General features: G+C 45.6%; 1 protein-coding gene across 6 annotated transcripts in view; it reads right to left on the bottom strand.

Moving 5' to 3' along the window:
- Positions 1-3,807: 3,807 nt before the first annotated feature.
- The window catches only part of hdac7a (histone deacetylase 7a), a 69,506-nt gene continuing 54,605 nt past the window's right edge, over positions 3,808-18,708 (bottom strand). For all 6 annotated transcript variants that reach the window (XM_018760538.2, XM_018760539.2, XM_018760540.2 and 3 more), the window contains 16 exons: positions 17,686-17,885; positions 17,349-17,561; positions 16,657-16,873; positions 16,190-16,323; positions 15,106-15,226; positions 14,805-14,854; positions 11,391-11,498; positions 10,963-11,018; positions 10,044-10,131; positions 9,818-9,937; positions 9,245-9,342; positions 6,187-6,305; positions 5,628-5,761; positions 5,455-5,539; positions 3,984-4,122; positions 3,808-3,878 (listed from right to left, as the gene is read on the bottom strand). In XM_018760538.2, coding sequence (XP_018616054.1) covers positions 3,836-3,878; positions 3,984-4,122; positions 5,455-5,539; positions 5,628-5,761; positions 6,187-6,305; positions 9,245-9,342; positions 9,818-9,937; positions 10,044-10,131; positions 10,963-11,018; positions 11,391-11,498; positions 14,805-14,854; positions 15,106-15,226; positions 16,190-16,323; positions 16,657-16,873; positions 17,349-17,561; positions 17,686-17,885 — 1,925 coding nt within the window. In that variant the 3' untranslated portion in view covers positions 3,808-3,835. The remainder of the gene's footprint in view (positions 3,879-3,983; positions 4,123-5,454; positions 5,540-5,627; positions 5,762-6,186; positions 6,306-9,244; positions 9,343-9,817; positions 9,938-10,043; positions 10,132-10,962; positions 11,019-11,390; positions 11,499-14,804; positions 14,855-15,105; positions 15,227-16,189; positions 16,324-16,656; positions 16,874-17,348; positions 17,562-17,685; positions 17,886-18,708) is intronic.

Below are 18,708 nucleotides of genomic sequence, written 5' to 3'. Positions count from 1 at the left end.
GTGTGTTACAAAACATTCCTCACTCCATTACATCACCATCACCAGCACCAGTTTGGACTATTATCACAAAGTGGGATGGGTCCATGGATTCATTCTATTCATGCCAATTCCTGACCTTGTGATAACAAAAAAAGATTTGCCAGAGCAGGCAATGCTGGAGTTTTGGTGACTACATGTCCTCTGGAACCTCATCTTTTCGTTCTGAGCTCACAGATGAACCTAAGATGGTCTTCTGCTGCTGTAGCCCATCCACTTCAGGGTTGAATGAGTTTTGCATCCAGAGACACCAACCAATATTTTACTGAGCTATTGTTTTTGCACTTGCGGCCTTCCTGTTAGCTTTAACAAGTCTAGTCATATCTGGCTTGGCCCATTCTAATGCTTAGACCAACAGCAAATGAAAGTCCTGACCCCATCCATCTCCTTTATAGAGCGTACACTGAGCTGCAGTCATGATTTACGGTTTGAATGAGCAGTCTGTGTTAAAAACAGCTACCCCTACTAAAGCGGTCCGTGAGTGCATACTGAATTATGCACTGTAACATCTGATCTCTAATTGATACCATAAATAGTTGTAGCTATTACATGTACATTCATTTCATCACTTGAAATTAACAGCAAGTATTATTTTAAAACACAAAACTTAACGGTAAATATATTCACAGTACTACATAGTTTGGGCAAACAAATATGTTTTCCCTTTTAATAAAGAAGAAAAAAAAACAGTACAAAATAGACATTTTTGTTTGTACAAGAGGAAAATAAAGAAAAAACAGACAACAAGAAACATCCATACTGAAAAAGACTAGTCCAATGACTTTTTGCCATTTTTGTTTTGAAGCTCCAGTTTAACGATGGCTATTTCTACAGAAGGCACATTGGTAAAGTATTTTGGTCTTGACAGCTATTTACAGCAGCTATAATAGCAACTATTTAAAAAAGGCAAGATTTAATTAAGACAAAGCGGCCATTGGCCTTATAAGTCTACACTGGAGAGGTAATGAACATGTTTCTACACTTACTTCATTAACAACAACACAACACACAACAGGCCAGGGTGGCATCTCTCTCACATGAACACACACGCAGACTGGACAAGGTACAAAAGTGTCGCTGTTAGTTCTGATTGGTTATATTTCTCATTATTAATAATGACTACTGTTTATCTTCTATCATACAATAGTCTTACAACAGAATTACAACAGTCCCTAATGGGATCTAATGGGCAAATGCTGCCCAGGGTCCTAGCTCTCACCCACAATAATGTAAATGTAGTCCACACTTGAAACACACTTGAAAGAGTATGAGACTGTCCTGCCGACAAGTTCTGCGTTCCTCATTTTGTACATGGACGCATACATGGACAGCTTCTAGAGGAGACTCGGCCCACAGCACTGCAGGTAAAGATCTGAACTCACCCTGCTGAGGTTGCTTTAAAAAAAATTTCAAACTTAATTGATTGTTATTGCTGGTGTTGTATTCCTATTTTAGTGGTAAGAGAACTCAAGAGCCAGTAACTGACTGGTTGTGTCGCTACGGCTACTGAGTAGCAAAGCTTGCTCCTTCCAGTATTAGCAAATCATGGCCCAGGGAAGTGCTGCATAGAAAATACACAGCAGAGTAAACCTTTCCTACAACAAACACTTGTTAAACTCTCAGAAGGAGTAATCCTGGGCCACAGAAATATATACATATAGATATATATATATATATCTTGGTAAATAAAACTGAATCGGTACTCAGCTCATCGATGGAACTTGCACTGGATATTCGGTACTCTCCTACTCCTACCCTACTCTCCTATTCTGCTACCTCTTAAGACATCGGACTTGGACTGAATTAAGTATAACACAGTGTTAACAGTTTGTCTACATCTCGTCCTACAAGTTCTAATGAGGACCACAGAATATTCTCCACTTTCATTTAACAATATTGCTGTACAAATCTGAAGCTCCTCTACAGTTGTGCCTCTATTCTTTTTATCCTTTTGTACATAACTGCATCTTGGTCCTAGAACTAAAATAAAAAAAGCAACATGATCACTCAAATCTCGTTGCAGCCGCTTCACCTTACCTTAACTGTGTACACAATTGCACTCTACTTGCCCTCCTTTAAAAGAGAAAAAACCAAAGACATTTTGACTATCAAACACAATATACAGTAGATATGTCTGTTCACAGGTTAAAACACTGGTCTTTTTTGTTAATACAGTTCATTAAAAAGTGGAATGATCTTCTTTAAAAGTAAACCAACTAAACCTGTTAGACTTAAACTAATAAATGCAATTGTTTTTTTTAAAAAAAAAAAAAAAAAAAAAATCTACATTTTTCATAAGGAAATCCCTGTTAAGTGCACTACACTTTGTTTAGACCCTCTTACTATTCTGTCCAACATAGAAATAAAACATTTCCAATGTGCAGTAAATACAGAACTGCATGTACTGCTTTCCCAGACATTCTAGTTTACCAACAGTATGTTTTCAGAGATTGTCCTGTTGTGACTCGGAATGGTCTGCGCGTCAGTGAAGAGCCAATACAGTGTTCAGATGAAAACCTGTGTGTGTGTGTGTGTGTGTGTGTGTGTGTGTGTGTGTGTGTGTGTGTGTGTGTGTGTGTGTGTGTGTGTGTGTGTCCATGGTAACCACCTGGGCTAACAGCACTACAGGAGGCACCGCAATGGCAGAGGAAAGCATGGAGTTGTCCACAGTGTTACACACCTACTCCTTTGGTCTTCATTCACAACCATCGGTCAGGATCTGACCTTACCGAAATGTCATTATCACACACTCACACTGCAGTTTTGTGTGAATGCATGCCTGTAAAAATGTTACATACGTGTGTGAAAGAACGTGAGATTCATTTTAAAGAGGAATTAACTTAAAAGAAGAAAACTGCTTCATTTTCCTTTTCAGTACAGAGTTCTACCATGAATCAAAAAAAGGTAGACCTGGTTCCCCAGAGGATGGAAATGCTTCATGGTTCACATTATGGAATGCACAGTGCAAACGTCTCAAAAAACGTATTAAAAAAAACCACAGACTGCCCCCCGCACATCTTCTTTAGTGGTTAAATAGCAGGAATATTAACAACATCCGTGAGACAGAAGACATTCCACAGTGACAGTGGGTGTGAGCATCTCACAGCTTCACCCTGCTCCACATCAAGTCCAGGCACCCAACGCTCCGTCCGTCCAGGCAGGAGAGGGAGCATCTTCACGCAGGAATCCTGCTCTCCGAGGCACTTGATATTCACAGCTGTAGGAAAGAAGAAGTGTGCGTGGGAGAGGAGGAAACCCCACCCAAGGCAAGGACAGTGATGAGCTGCGTCATTTGGAGGGCTTCCGGTAAAGTAAACAGAGTCCTTTCTTCAAAGGAGAAGGCAAGCCTGCAGTGGACTGTGGAACGTGCCCGTGTTGAATTATGCTTCTGAGAAGCAGTGAGGTCATGTAATGCCCTCCTCCCCCACACACACTGAGCTGGTTTTATGTGTAATCATAAAAAAGAACCAATCTTTGCACTAAGATGCATTTTGTGGAAACGCCTCAGCGGATCTGAGCTGGCTTCCTCTGTCCTGCTGCAGCAAAAGCGCGACTCTGCCGAGGTGCACCACCTTAGGAGGAGAAGAGCACCAACGGAGTGAGAGTTCAGTCTGTGCCGAAACACAGTAGTCTGGGGAGAGGTTCTGCAACGGCGTCTGAGGCACGGCTGGTGTAGGCTAGGAGATGAGGGTCTATCTCCAGCACAGAACAGTACCAAAGCTCAGAGGTCACATTGGTGGCAAAGGATGCCCCAGATGGGGTTTTTTTTTCCCCCGTATCCAGAGCTCGACACTCATCGTCACATGGAGTCATCGTCGTGTTCCATGGGCTCATCAGGGAGACTGCAGAAGGAGAGGCACCAAACACGGTGCAGTGCTGGTTAACATAAAGCCGGCGGCTGCGGGAAGTGCTGGTGCACCGAGAACAGACAGGCTGAGCGGAGCTACCTCTTATTGGCCAGGACGCCCACAGACAGACAGGCCATGGCATTGACTGCGTCGGTCTCCTCGTGCTCATGCTTCTGGGCCTCCAGGAAGGACATCTTGACGGTGTGAGCAAGGCGCTTCACAGACTGCCAGTACTGACCTGCGATGCAACAGAGAGAACATCAGAAGCATTCAGCATATGGCCACTTCGCGGATGGAAGCTCAGTGTCCACAGCTAAGGACCAGGCCTGTAAATGTCACTTAGAGTTATGCAAATGAGACACTTGGGGGTAAAAGAGAGAAGAGCCAGTCACAGGATGTATCCTTGTCTAACATCTAGCAGGGCTGGGCATCACTCTTATTGTTCACCTGTTTTTTGATTCAGATTAATTTTTTTTTACAGCTGGATATTTTGCAGACAGAAATGCAGCACAAGCACTTTGCTCACGCTAACTTCAGCAGGACCAAAGCAGGGACTTGAACCTTCAGCTTGCAAATATGAGTACCGCTACTGCTGGACCACCTCGTCTTATTAACAGGACACGGGTGCCGTCCCCAGATGTCAAGCGCGCGGTGACAATCGAAGGGACGGCAATCGTTCGACGTACGGCCCGCTAGGCAGACGTGTGCCTTGGCAGCACCGGTACCGCGCAGAGTGCGCAGCTGCAAATTCTTGAGGCTTTGCAAATATTTTTAATTAATGGAAGCGAATAGAGAGGAAGCTTTTGTGTGCTGCGGGGACAGGGGGGGTGCCGAGCGGCCTGCGGCCCAGGCGGCTGTTTGAAGTTAATCAGAAGCAGGCCGGCGCCACGAGGGAGAGGCGTGTGGGCGTACAGGGGGAGACTGAGCCGCACGGCTATCAGATGCTTGCGGGCTGTTAAGAGTCATACAAGTGCTGCCGTGCGCTAATTACACTGACTAAACAACACACTCTTAATGGGACGGTTTAGGCGATTAGCGTGGAGCTTTCTGCGGGGTTCCGTGCAGGCGCCGTTTCCACCGTCCATTCGAGATTCCTCGCTTTCTTTCCTCGACTAAGACGACAGCAGCACGTCGCATGTTTTTCAGCTGTTGTTTTTTAACGTTCCACCAAGAACTGCAGTGCTCAAACACACTGTGTGAAGCGGAGCGGTACACGCCGGACCATCTTTTACGCGTTACTGCAGTTGGTTTAACACATTACAACCATAGAAGAGTTTCTTTTTGGGGGAAACACAGATTTGCAACAACAGCATCTTTTTCCAGCTGACTCATTTCATCTATGGTGAAATTGCACATGTATTTATGCAAGAGCAGATCTCGGGTTTGAGATCTTTCGAAAGGATGCAAAGACAAGCACTCCAAAGCACAGCCCTTTCCCACTGGCATCTAGCTCAGACTTTCCCAGGCTAAATAATGCTTTTGACCATACCTCATACAGGGAAGCGGTAAGGGAATCACTGAGAAGGAGGTAATCGTGGTAAAGGGATTTGGGGGCGAGGTAGATACTCACTGTGGACCTGCAGCACCCTCTGCAGCGAGCGCTCCCCATTGGGGCAGGGCTCCCGCTGCAGCTCCTCCTCGGACAGGGGCTCCGCCTGGGGCAGAAGCGAGGACGGCAGACCGCTTAGATCACAACCGCTTACATTTACAAGGTGACGGAGTCCTGCGCCCCAACCCACTCACCTCCAAGCCCAGCAGGGCTCCGACACAGGCCTCAGAGGCATCACAGATGGCCGTCAGGTCGTGGCCTCCCTCCAGGGCCAGCACCACCCTGCCTCCCGCCAACCGCATCAGCTGTCGCGTCAGGAAACCAAAACCTATGGGGCACACGAAGGCAGTCAGGCCAAGACATGGGAGGACGAGCTTGGTGTTTGTGCAGGACTGGTGTGACAAGCTGCTACACAATGCCAATGGACCGGCGACCGCATTTCAGAGAAGTAAAAACCACTGCCCCATTTCACTCTGCCTCGCAATGAATGCGTTTTCCCTTGCTGGGCCAACACTCTACATGCACCTGCAAGCATAAGGCTTCACTCCGAGGCTCACGCCTGGTGCCGTGGGACCAAATGCATTTGGCCGAGTTTTCTAATCACTGACGGTTAACCAGCCTCCATTCCATTAGCCTGCAGTTCGCGCTCAGGTTTTCCGTCGTTCCGTTAAATGAAGCCACGGGACTCCTGCATCACCCAAACCGTGGTCAGAAATGCTGTTTGGTTGCTCTCACAGTCATGAGGAAGCTTACACTTTGCAGAGACTTTGTAGCCCCCCAGAGGCGCCGGATGTCCGTTGGCTGCGTCGAATCCAGAGGAGACTAAAACCACATCAGGGGAAAACTCCTGGGCGATGGGCATCACCACAGTCCTGCAGGACACAAGACGAGCACACACTGCATCAGGGGAAGTGGTTATTCATCAGCACCGCCTGGACGCCACCGTTCCCCTCGGTTGATACGTGAGCACCAAGTGTAAAAATGCGATACGGGCGGAGAGGTGTCTCAATGCCTTCTCGGAAGCCCAGGAATATGTCAAGCGATGCCACAATAAGCGGATAACATCTCTCAGCAGGTCTGTTGACAAAGCTGCGTCATCGTCTCAAATGACTGATGAGTCATCTGTTTGGCGGAGGAGAGGGTGAAGGTTCTGGAGAGTCCAGACCTAAAGGTGTCTGGGGTTCAGAAATGGAGGGAAAAACAGAGGTGGTATGGATGGGGGGAGGGGGCATCGAGACGCGTGCGGCAGTTATTTTTTAGGCCAGCATCCAGCACTCCCCCCGCTAGCGATTTAGTGAGCATGCTGTGTTTGATTCCTCGCCGACCAGTTGAAAGCAGCCGCTCCACGTCTGGTTCCCATTTGGAGCTCGTTGCTCTTCTCACGTCATTGACAGCCTCCATCTGGGATCCATTTGAGCTCATTTTCATACTTTTGGATTCCCCTCAACCTACGAACCCCCGTCACCATCCTCCCCCCCCCCCAACTTCCCATGAGACACGACTGCTTCTATCCCTCCGAATTCCCGCATAAACCAACCCCACCTCCTCTGCAGACCAATAAAACACCCCGTGCTCCACTGTGATGGGGGCTTTAGTCTGTCTATGGGTGGGTGGGACATTTAATGGTTGAGGGAGTCAAATGCTGTTGAGGTGTCCTGCTGTTATAGCCTTAAACCCTTAATCAATGACTTTAATATAACACTTCAAAAAAATATGCGTCTCTGTAAAGGGGTGTAACACTGCACACATGTAAGCAACAGCAGGTAAGCAGGTAAAACTATAGTATCTAATTTATGTATTGCGTGATGCTTATGGACAATGGAAAGTTATGTCCCACATGATTGCATAATTCTAATGCAAAGTAATGTAGTGCACTATGATGACTAATTTGAAAATAATCAGAAAATGACGTGTATGATTGACATGTGTGGATATGCTGCTTATACAGTATGAATGCCAGGATGCCTCTTAAATGGAAAGCAGGGCTCTAAATGCGGAGGCTTTCGATGAATGTGGCCAGAGGTGTGAGTCAGTTGGAAGCAGAGAAGATATTTGCAAGTTTTAAAGAGGGAAGGAGCCAAATCCAATAACCACCCAACGCCACCCAACATCACCCAATGCCAGTAGCAAGGAGATGAAGGCTTGAACTTGTGCCACCCCAGAGTCTGGCTGCATGGATCGTTCCATTGCATCATTTAATTTTTAAGACCCCAAGCCCACCCAACTTGCTCCTGCCACAGGCCTCCCTCATCCTAGGGGGCGGCAGTCATCTACATGGCTCCACGTCAGAAAGCCAGCAGAAATAATAAAAAGTTAATTAAAACCACGAAGCACTTGCAATCAATGAGTGTGGAAGTGGTGAGATGAAAAATGTGCAGTGCATGGCTTGCAGCTTGTCTACAGAATCACTGGGGGAATTTTACCTTGTTGGCACCAAACACTTTTGCAATGGGGGGGGGGGGGGGGGGAAATAATCTTATTCAGCCTAGACAGTCATGTGTTGGTTTTCATAAGGCTAAAATTAACAGGTCTCTGTGCCAAAAGCCAAAAAGAATCAGACATACTGACCATCTTCTGTCATTAATAAGAGAAGCAGGCTTATTAAATGCTTCTGTCCAGTTCCCAGCTAATATGGAGAGGACACCTGAATCACATCCTGAGATACACCCATGTAACTTTAAGGAGACTTTCATTTAATACCCCTACTTTGGCTCATGAGGCATTTCTTTGTGTTTACAACAACCGAATTTGGATACTGGGTGCCTCCCAACAGCGAAGACCAGTGAGAACATTTATTTTTCTCCAAAACAGCTTATGGCAGTTAACCAGTATTCTGACAGCTTTCTCCAAGGTAATTTACAGTGTTAAGATACACTTTGCTGAACTCCCTACAGTCATTCACCCATCTACACAACGATGCATGCAGATACATACTTACACACACACTGGGGGCAGTTCAGAATGACCAGTGCATGTGTTTGGACTGCGAAATTATACGAACTGCAGGAGAACGTGCAACTCTACACAGACTGAGCAAAGATCAATCACCCCATCAAAACACACAACCCAGGCACTGTGAGACAGTGGTGTTACCATGGTGCCCAGACTAGACATCAACACAGCCATGTGGTCTTCTTCACAGTTAGAGTTTTCTTCATGCTGCATTAAGTTCTCAGCCTCAATAATGGCTGCATTTGCTAGTTTCACCTATTTCATTGCTGGTAATCATAGCCCTGTTTGGACGTCAAAATATTCAAAGAATGAGTTCACCTAAATTGTTTCTATTCATTTATTTTGTCTTTACAGTTTTGTTTTGACTCTTGCATTAAATGCTGAATTAATGCGAAACCCTTGGTATCATATGCGTGTTTTCTTTGCAAGTGTTTAAGTGTAGTACAGAAAAGCTAAGAGCCAAACGAGTACAGACAGACATAGAGAGTTATTAATGAAGAGAAATTGGCTTGTTATTCTTTGTGTTAAGATAACTAATGTGAACAGTTGAATTGTGCTCATTTTAATGGGATTTTGTGATTTTTTTTTGCATAAATGGGTGTAAACTTTGGTGGCTCACAAATTAATGCAAACTTTTACCATTGAAACTAATGGTAATTAAGTCTTTGAAAGGTTTTTCAGGAATGTATTATCTTCATAAGGTGGGCAAGACAGGCTTCCAAGCCCTCAGGTATGAGAATCGCAGTGATGCAATTTCACTTTCTTCCAGCTTATTGGGACCTCGTCCTGAGGTTTCGTCATTTTTTGGTGCCAGTTATCCAAGGCAGAGATGGGTGAAATGAAAGGCACATTACTGTACCTGAATGCAGCCAGGTATTCTGCGTCACCCATGGGTGGGTCCAGACCACCGGTCCACGCCACATTGACGTTGAAGCCCTCACCGGCACCAGAGCCCACCTGGAACAGAGAGGTGAGCTGTTCTAACCTATCAATTTATGACACTTACTCAAAGAGTTCTTAGCAGCAATCAGGTATCAATCATTGATTCTTATGTTAAAAGACACCACGTTCTGGATATAATGAGGGTTCATGGGATATGCTTCATTCGAACAAGACAGCAGGAAAATATAAAACCCACAAAGTGCTCTTTCTGTCCACGATCCTTCTCTTGCTTCTATTTAACACCTTGTGTCAGATATAGCCTGTGATAAGTTATATGACGTTAACATATGTTTGTTTTTGTTTATACAACATATGTGCAAGGCTCCATCTGAAGTAAGATTATCATGACCATAGATCGGTTTCCTGTCCTTTTTAGGAGCTTTTTGGAGTACCAGCTTTACAGAACACATAATGCATCTTGCAATCACCTGTAAGTCTTTCTCTATATCTGTGTCTGTGGGTGCAATCACACAAGTGATGGAACTCTCACCTCGTTTGGACTGCCACTGCCCGGGAAGAAGTTTCCATCATCGTAGCGATGGAGTGAGATATAAAGCACGCTGGGATCATTGTAGAACACCTCTTGGGTACCGTTGCCATGGTGAACATCCTGGAAGCATGAGCACAATTACAAATTACAATGATGGTTTGTACATTAGTGAAGCTGGGCAACACGTCTGAGCTAAGTGCAGGTACTGGGGTGCAGCAGGTCTCACCCAGTCTACAATGAGGATCTTGCTGACGCTTAACTTCTGCTGGAGCTGCTTGGCTGCGATGGCCACTGAGTTGAAGAAGCAGAAACCCCTGGAAGACACAGAGGCAACTGTTAGCGAATTGCCTGCAAGGGTCTCGCAACAGCGCCGACTGTACCAAGCAGCAATTACTCACAAAGCTTGCAGTAACGTCAAGGACACTACACATACGCCTGGGAAAGAGGGGAAAACGGTCCCAGGAGCACCCCGAAAGCAGCCGACTCATGGCAACAATAAAAAGGAGGAGAAATGAGCCATAAATCAGCTTCACGAGAGCTTCAGGATGATCCCATAAATATCCACCCGGCGTCCACGAGGAGACAAGCACTGCTGACGTTGCTGCCCCTGGCTGGATCAGATAGTCACGCACACAGAGTCCTCACACAACCCAATACAGGCCATTCAATCCAGCAGACACAATGCACAAAACTCAACAAATTCAGCTCACACAATCCAAAACAAGCTGCTCAATCAAGCAGATGCAATACACACAATTCAAAACACTCATAAAACTACACACTGAGGACCACTACTCATAACTCAATAATGCACAAAAACAATACTCTTGCACAGAAACACAAGCTGACATTACATCTTACAGACATGTGAAGAGAAACAGTGACTTTAAATGAAACACACATGGAGTTGTGCAAAAATGCACAACCAAACAGCGCTAAATAAAATACCAAAAACGCATTTGCCTGCTTGCTGCCATGGGTTTGGGCATGGATCAAACTGGCATTGCAAGGCAGGTGGGGGGTAAATGTGGTGCTTGAGGGTGTTGCTGTCTTTAAGCAGTGGGTAGCTGTTTGTCAGAGGCCTGTGTGCCAGTTGGAATCTACTGGGTTCTTGGCTCCCAGTTGCAGTCCCTGGCAGAACTTACATGGGGTTGGAGGGATCCGCATGGTGTCCGGGGGGCCGCACCACTGCAAAGCCATTCTGACAAGAGGAAAGCAAGGCCAACACAGTCACCATCCACTTCCCATTAACTGCACTGCCATCATCATCATCATCATCATCATCATGCCCTGCTATTAGAATGCATTACTGCGCTGCCCATGGCAGCTCTAACATCAGCTTTGGTGCACCACTGCAGATTCCACAAGAACACTAACAGTTTTCACTTTCCTCCCCTCATGAGAGAACTCCTTTGGTTCAGAAAACGTTAATAAGTTTGCTCTGACATCCTGGTCGATGTGAGGGGCAGCAAAACTAAGCTCAGCATAGCCTTTTTTAATCTGAGCGATTCTGATAACATATGCCGTGTCTCTGTTGGTCTAAAGGGAGCTGAGAGGGGGACGATCCACTTGCCTTGAGCTCACCCTTGGCAACCTTAAAGGCCAGCTCCGTCACACTGCCCGCCGCCATGCGGGAAGCTGTCGAAGTGTGCATTTCATTCCAAATGGTGTCATTATCCACCTGCCAATCAGACATACACAACCAATAACTGCAGGGCATTTTATGTTTAAAAAATGCTGAATATCAAAGTGAACTCAATCAAAAAAAAGGAAATGTGTCTACTGCACAACCGATAGGAAAAATGAATGAAACGAAACATATGGACCCTCATTTCATAAATATGTGGGAGAGGGGAAAGGAACATCTATAACCTCTTTACCTGATAACCTTTAGATCTATTAATAGAAGCAATCTTTCATGTGACTCACTGAAATGAAAGCATGTAAAACCCAGATGAAATAACCACTGTAGCCACACTGGCGGCAATGGTTATTGCGAGCAGGTGTTATAGGAAAAGAAATCCTGCACAGAGCAGGGTCTTAAGGAACAGGGGCCAACAAAATCACAATCTGCCTCCAACAGTACTCAGCAGCTGTGTGAAGACCCTTCTGCCCACAGGCAAACCGAGAGTTCTGTTAATCAGAACCGATCTGAAAAGTTTTCAGTCCTCTTGACAGCACAGTATTTCTTCTAGTCTTCCTTGATTTATCATATCAGTGTGTAGCTGCAGAGAGCCAAAGTGAAGCGTACTCATCGCATCCAAACCGCTTTTGCCCTCCAGGGAGGTTTCAGCCTCTAGCTTTGCTTCAGTCCCATCTCACGATGCAGGTCAACATTTTCATTCCCTCCACACGACTGGTTACATGTTATTCTGTGACTGATCAATGCATCAAACAATGCGGTAAACAGTCTTAATAAAGATGAGATTTGTGGCTTTGGCCGTCTTGCAGCGCTCCACCGTGTGCCAGTGCTCTCTATTCTCTCTTCTATTCTCATAGAAATATCATTGTGGCCTCTCAAATTGGATGGCTACATGACCTTACCATCTAGGACAGTGACCGCTCACACCAACATACTTACAGCACATTATATGAAGGCAAACATTTTGCAAGTGCAGATGTGCCTCTAGTCCAGAATAGCTACCTATTTTAAATTCAATTCAGTTAGTTTTTAATACCCCATTCTTCTTACACAATGACAGAAAGAGCTGAACCAAGGATCAGAGGCATAATGTAAAATAAAAGGGTGGCTATACATTAAATTACTACAATAGCTATGTAATTACCGAAAAGGCAAGGGAACAAAAACACCTGGGGGTCCAAGAGCCAGTGGCTTCTCAGCACTCCTGGGCATTCTTCAATATAGGTTAAAAAAAAAGACTTAAGCCAATTTACAGCTATTTATAACATTGCCCCTAAATGCTAATAAATTGATATGTTTTAATTTCTCCCTGTCCAGCTAATGCAGCAAGAGCACAGCCACATCCTTACTAAAACCCCTAATTGTGGATACATTCCTTAGCCAGTCATGCTTCTGTTTTTCAGAGCCGCATATCTCTTGAGTCCAGTAGGTTGAGAACTTTGTTCAGGTCTAGTATACTGAACTGTTACTTAAACAAACAATGTTAAGGTTAAAGATGTGTGTCCTTCACCACTACACCAAAGTAATGTTGTAATAAGTTAATTATATTAACCATCTTGCATAAAAAAAAGCAAGGTGCTTTTTTTTTTCTATACACTATTTGCTGTTATTTACCCAAGCACCAACCTAGAAACAAAGAGCATCGCAATGAACACCCCATCGACACCTCACCTCTTAGGCAAAATCTTCAGCTTGCAGAACTTAAGTTATGAGGCAAAACAAAATAAAAAGCAAACAAGTACGTTCACACAGTTTCCTTACACGTCGTCTAGGGTTTAATATACACCTATTCACTCGAAAGAAACATGTCTGGGCCTGTAACAAAGGATAGCATTAGATTGGTGCAGACGGCTCCCCATTGTCTGCCGTGTTCAGCGCTCAGATAACGGCCAGCTGCTTCTCAACGTGGCTCATTCACGACTAGTGTATAAGAAGCAGCTGGGCTGGGAACTGAGACGGTGCACAGGAAGAAGACTGCAAAGCTCCTTGGATCTGAGCTTGTTTGGTTTCCTCAGTATGTTTTTTGTTTGCGTGACACTGTTTTCTCTTTAATTGTTCTAAATATAGTTTTCTTGTTAAAGTCTCCAGTTCTTCTCACTTTATGTTACAGTTTTCGGTTAATAAACACACTTCGACGTTTCTTTTTAATCCCAACTACCCCCCAAATGGCCACATATACAATACATTAAGAGGGAACTTTAGTCGGTAGTATTGTCGGCAAAGACACAGGGGCTGGAGTATATGAGAAAAGGTTGTAAACTGAAAAGAAAAAAAAAAAAACAAGTAAATTTTTACAAAAAATATATTGGTAAAAAACTGCGTGGCAATGGCAGAAGGGGCGAGCGTTCCTGTATTATTCTGCCCATTCCCGTATTTCTTCCGGCTTTTTTGAGATTTTATTTTGTTCGAAACTTGCATTTCTGGCGGTTTGGCAGGGCAGAACAATGAAATCCCAAGAATGTCTTTCATCGTTGTCATTCGCATATTGTTTCAATCAGCTAGCATCACCAGCGGAGCCGACTGCGGAAATCCACCGCGATTAGGGCTGTTATCGGCTCAAGAGGAGCCCCGATCCTCCATGCAGCACCCCTCTTGATATACCGCCTTCCTCCTACTCTACATTAAACCACCCACCCGTTCCAGTCCAAACTGCTCCTCATCAAAGAGTCAAAATGTTGTCTGCCCAGCACCATGGCCTCCTCAGTGAAGGGTTGTGGGAAAACTGCATTCGACCCCAAGACAACAACCAAAAATAAGTACATGAGATCACCCAGCTGCCAAAAACTGGCCTCGATGATCTGAAGTTCTGTCCACACATTTCAAGTTTAAGGGAAAATATAAATTGTAGTTCTAAGCCGAGAAACATTTGTCATTCGGTTCTGTGCTGTAACAAACACTTTTCTAGAAGCTAGTTATACACGTATTCCTGGGCAATGGATTCACTGATTGTGAACCGGAGGACACGCAGCAACAGACACCAGCGGAAACTGGCTCATCGCTCAGATATGAGATGCATCTACACCAAGATTTGGAGGGTAGCGAATGTGGATGTGCCCTTATTCCAGTTGTTTAAATTTGTAATCGGCCCTTTTCTGCCTCGGTTGACTGAAACAAGCAGCTGAGTTTCTTGTTTTTGCATCGCCGAAAAAGACTTTGTAGGTGTCAAAGCACCCATCGGCTTTCCTGTGGCAATGACGGACGCAAGTGTGTATCTGTACATTTAGCACTCCTTTCCGTACCATGCAGGCTCCGGCCTAACTTGGACGCATTGCTTGTGTAGGAGTTAGTCCCTGGAGAAGACGGAGGGACAGATAAGCGAACGTGTGCACGGCGACTTCTGCTCACCCCAACACCTCCACATGGCAGCATTACGAACATCCTCTGAGACAGGATCCCTGGGGAATGAAGAAAGATAGTAAGGACAAGTCAGCAGACCAGAGTGAGATGTTACCTGAACAGGTTTGAACGTTAACCCATGAGACGGTTCTAAAACGTTACTTCATGGATTCTAGAGAAGTATGAAAAAGTGTCAGTGGAAAGGCATTACTCTGATTGTACAGTCTAAGACAGTGTTACAGTGAAGGACAGTGCATCCTGCTGTCCTCATCAGCTAACGCTGCATCCTCGACATGGTGAGGCTTCGTACCGGTCAGCTTCCGGCTGTCCAACTTGAGACGGTTCAGAGGGTTGGTGCCATAGAGCAAGACGTGCCGCTCTGTATGGACTGACTGCAGCTCCTCCAGAGTGGCCTTCCTGCCTCGAACACTCTGGAGGGGGAAGGGTGGATCAGGGTCAGCAGCACATAGTGAATACACGGCAAAACTGCAGCAAACTGGATTTTTAAACGAGACAACAAAGCTGAGCAAAATGTGGTTTTATGCTACCGCGCTGTATGGTGTGTTGTAAAATCACTATGCAGCAAAAAGAAAACAGTAAATTCCTAATGGGGAAAAAAGTACTGTAAACACTTAATGGCTCCAGCCATTCATGAAAGCTCATAAAAGTACGTGTACTCCCACATAAATCAAAAAACCTACACTGGCTCCTCAAATTACAAACATAAAAGGGACTGGAAGTCCATTCATAGCTCGATTTTTTCCTAAATCCAAAGTCACTTACAGCTTCCCAATGAAAAGTTGACTGTTGACCAGTTCATCCCTTAAAAGCTCAGCACAACACAAGCTGTAAACACTGCGGATGGGGAATGAATAAAGGTGCTCTGACATCACTGCTCTGTCTCGGTACATTTTATGCCAGTGGCTTCCACTCCGCAACAGACAAATCTTAGAGTAGAGGGAGGCGGAGGAGAAAAAATTTAAAATACGTATTCTATAAAACGATAGCGTCCTCGAAAATCCCTAACGCGAATGTTCGGAACATGAGAAGCGAGCATGCTTAAATGGGCTGTTTCCAAATTATTTTCCGCGTGGTTTGACCTTGGTCTTTAAATCATCATTTTCTCCAAAAGCTTCGATCAGGTTGACTTAGTCAAGATATTCTGCCAAATTTTCATCTATTGGTCTGGCAGGAAAACTGACAGATTTCACTGTGATTGTGGAAAATCGCTGAATTGTTTTCGGTTACACAGCAGCGCATTAACAAAGTCATTTGGGCAGATTTAATTGAGAATCACAAGACCCGAAACAGACATGTTCTTGCAGCAAGTGAACAAAATGTCATTCTTTATTACATTCGCAGCACCTGTGGCTGAAGGGGCCAGAGCACCATACCTCACACTGGCTCCTGAGGCCTCGCTCCTGCAGCCTGGACCAGATGCTCTGGATCCTCCCAGCATGTTCTGGGTGGCTGCTGTTGTCTCCACAAGTGCACTGGTGTTTCAGCATCTGGGAGTCATAAACCAGGCCTGTACAGGTACCCCCCCCCCCATTACACACACAATCAATAAACAAGGAAGACACAGAGAGGAAGACATATGTCAAGTGTGCCGTTGTCATTATTATTATTATTATTATTATTATGAAATTGTATTCATCATATTAGAGTATCATCCATTTACATATCTGGGTATTTCTCAGGGTTCTGCAACAGTAAAGGAGAGTAGGACTTCAACTTGCAATTTTAACCAGTATGCCACCTGCTGGCAGCGGATATTCTAGTTACCATTGGCGGACAGAGAACTCAGAGAACTCTGACAATGTCTCTTAATTCAAAGTTAAAATGCATATGTCCTGCATACCTGTCGTGAAACGTGGCTTACTGGAGGTCTCAGGGGCAGGGGTGGCAAGAGGAAGGGTCTTGTCAGGCAGCGTGAGAGAGGTGGAAGCTGGTGAGGACTGGGTACGAGAGAGAGGCCGGTGGGCAGCGCCAAGCACCATGGGGACTGCCAGGGTTTCCATGTGAGCCGTCTGGCGGCGCAGCTGCTGCAGCTGTTTCTGCTTCTCCCAAAGCAAGGACTGCAAAGAAAACAAGGGTCAGTAGATGCAGAGCAAGGCATACAAAGTACCGCAGATACCATGTTGTTAGGGTTCCCCCTGTTGGAAACCAGATGTAAAAATCACACGCCGTACTAGGATCACTTCTTTCATCAGTTTTCCATTTTTATTACCATACAAACCACATCTATTACCCTCCCCAGTTACATACAACTTTTTTGCCTACAGTAGAATTAATTAGGTTTGACTACCATAGATTCTGAGTACCAGTTTAAGGCTTAGTCCTATGGTTGACGTAAGTGCCCTGACCTCAGGCACATCACCACAGATGGCAAGGGCTGGAAAATAACTGGTATCCTCCACTGAGCAGGGGAGACCTTGCTGATGCTGTACGGTGATTAACATTACCCGGTATGTTTAGAAAACAGTTTTCCTGGACGCTGTATGTCTGCGTGTTGTTGCTGTGTCACAGGCCATCTGTGAGGCTCTCAGATACCTGGTTGCGTATGACCGTGTGCTGCAGGTTGACTTGCTCTCCCTCGCTCTCGGCGGCCGAAGGTGTCTCGCGGAGAGATTCCGCCTCCCGCAGAGGCTCCGCTCGCAGCCTGGTCTGATGGGCATCGGCGGGCGCCGGCCCCGCGTCCTCCGAGTCCATGTCCTCGGACGGAATCTGTCTGAGACGCGGCTTTTCGCTGGACTTAGTCATAAGCTGGAGGGTAGACACAAAGCAGCGTTATTGCCATTCTTCTCGCTCAGATGTCCCCAAAGGTCACTTGTGTGTACAAACATTAAAGACTGGGCAGCAGCTCCAGCCAGGGCCGCGGGGAAGCTACCTTGCCCAGATGTGTATGCTGCTTAAGCCTCTCCAGAAACTGGGTACTGTGGTGCTGCTGGAGTAGCTGGGGGGGCAGGGGCCGTGGGCTCTGGGGCAGCGGTTCTGAGCGGGTCCTGCTAAGGGGCCTGTGGAGGCTCAGGGTTCCCACTGGGTCGAGCTGTGGGGCAAACTGCAAGGGCACCTGGCTTAGACTGGGTACTGACAGAGGGATAGAGAGAGAGAGAAGGCAAAATGATGTTAATAACAGCAAACCATGCCAGTTGTTTGTTCTAAGAGGCACTTTCAATGCTCTTCTGACCATTGTGCGTCTGTTAACGTACCGAACGTGGTTTGGCAACCCGAGGCTCATTTTGCTCCATGCCAGTAAAGCCAGCTAAAGTGAGCTATGCTGAGGAAGTCTGCACGAGAGCACCGAGTGCAAAGTTTTGTCAAAACTTTATAGTAAAAAAAGAGTTTGTTCAAGTGCACAGTTGACCCATCCATCCATCCATCCATCTTCCTCCGCTTTATCCGGGGGCAGTTGACCCTCCTTTACTCATTTGCATTCTTGGTTGGGCATCAGGTATAATTGCTGCTCTTGGACGTTACAAGAGAGCTTAAATGTGTTAGAATGAGGAATGTACTTTGCCATCGAAGGGTGTCATTACACCATGGTGAAATGCGTTTGTGTCGCGATGCTTGTTTGTGACTGATGACAAAGACCGACATTAATTCGGGTGACGCTTTTCTCCAAAAGTCACATACAGGTGACCCCCGATTTATGATGTTTCGCCTTTGTGATTTTTTCGACTTTACGATGATGAGCTGGCGACAGACATTCAAGTAGAAACCGTACTTGAAATTTTGAATAGTGATTTTTTTTCTAGGCAAGTGATACACGGAGTGATACTTTCTCGCGATGCTGGGCAGCGGCAGCGATCCGCCTCTCCCAGTCTGTCACGAGAGGTGTGCATTATGTGTATTAAATGCATTTTCAACTTACAATATTTTCGACTTATGATGGGTTTCAGGGAACGTAACC

The sequence above is a fragment of the Scleropages formosus genome, chromosome 19 (assembly GCF_900964775.1).
Source record: "Scleropages formosus chromosome 19, fSclFor1.1, whole genome shotgun sequence".
Lineage (NCBI taxonomy): Eukaryota > Metazoa > Chordata > Actinopteri > Osteoglossiformes > Osteoglossidae > Scleropages > Scleropages formosus.
Note: the sequence above shows the minus strand (reverse complement) of the source record. Positions and strands in the feature narration are given on the sequence as shown.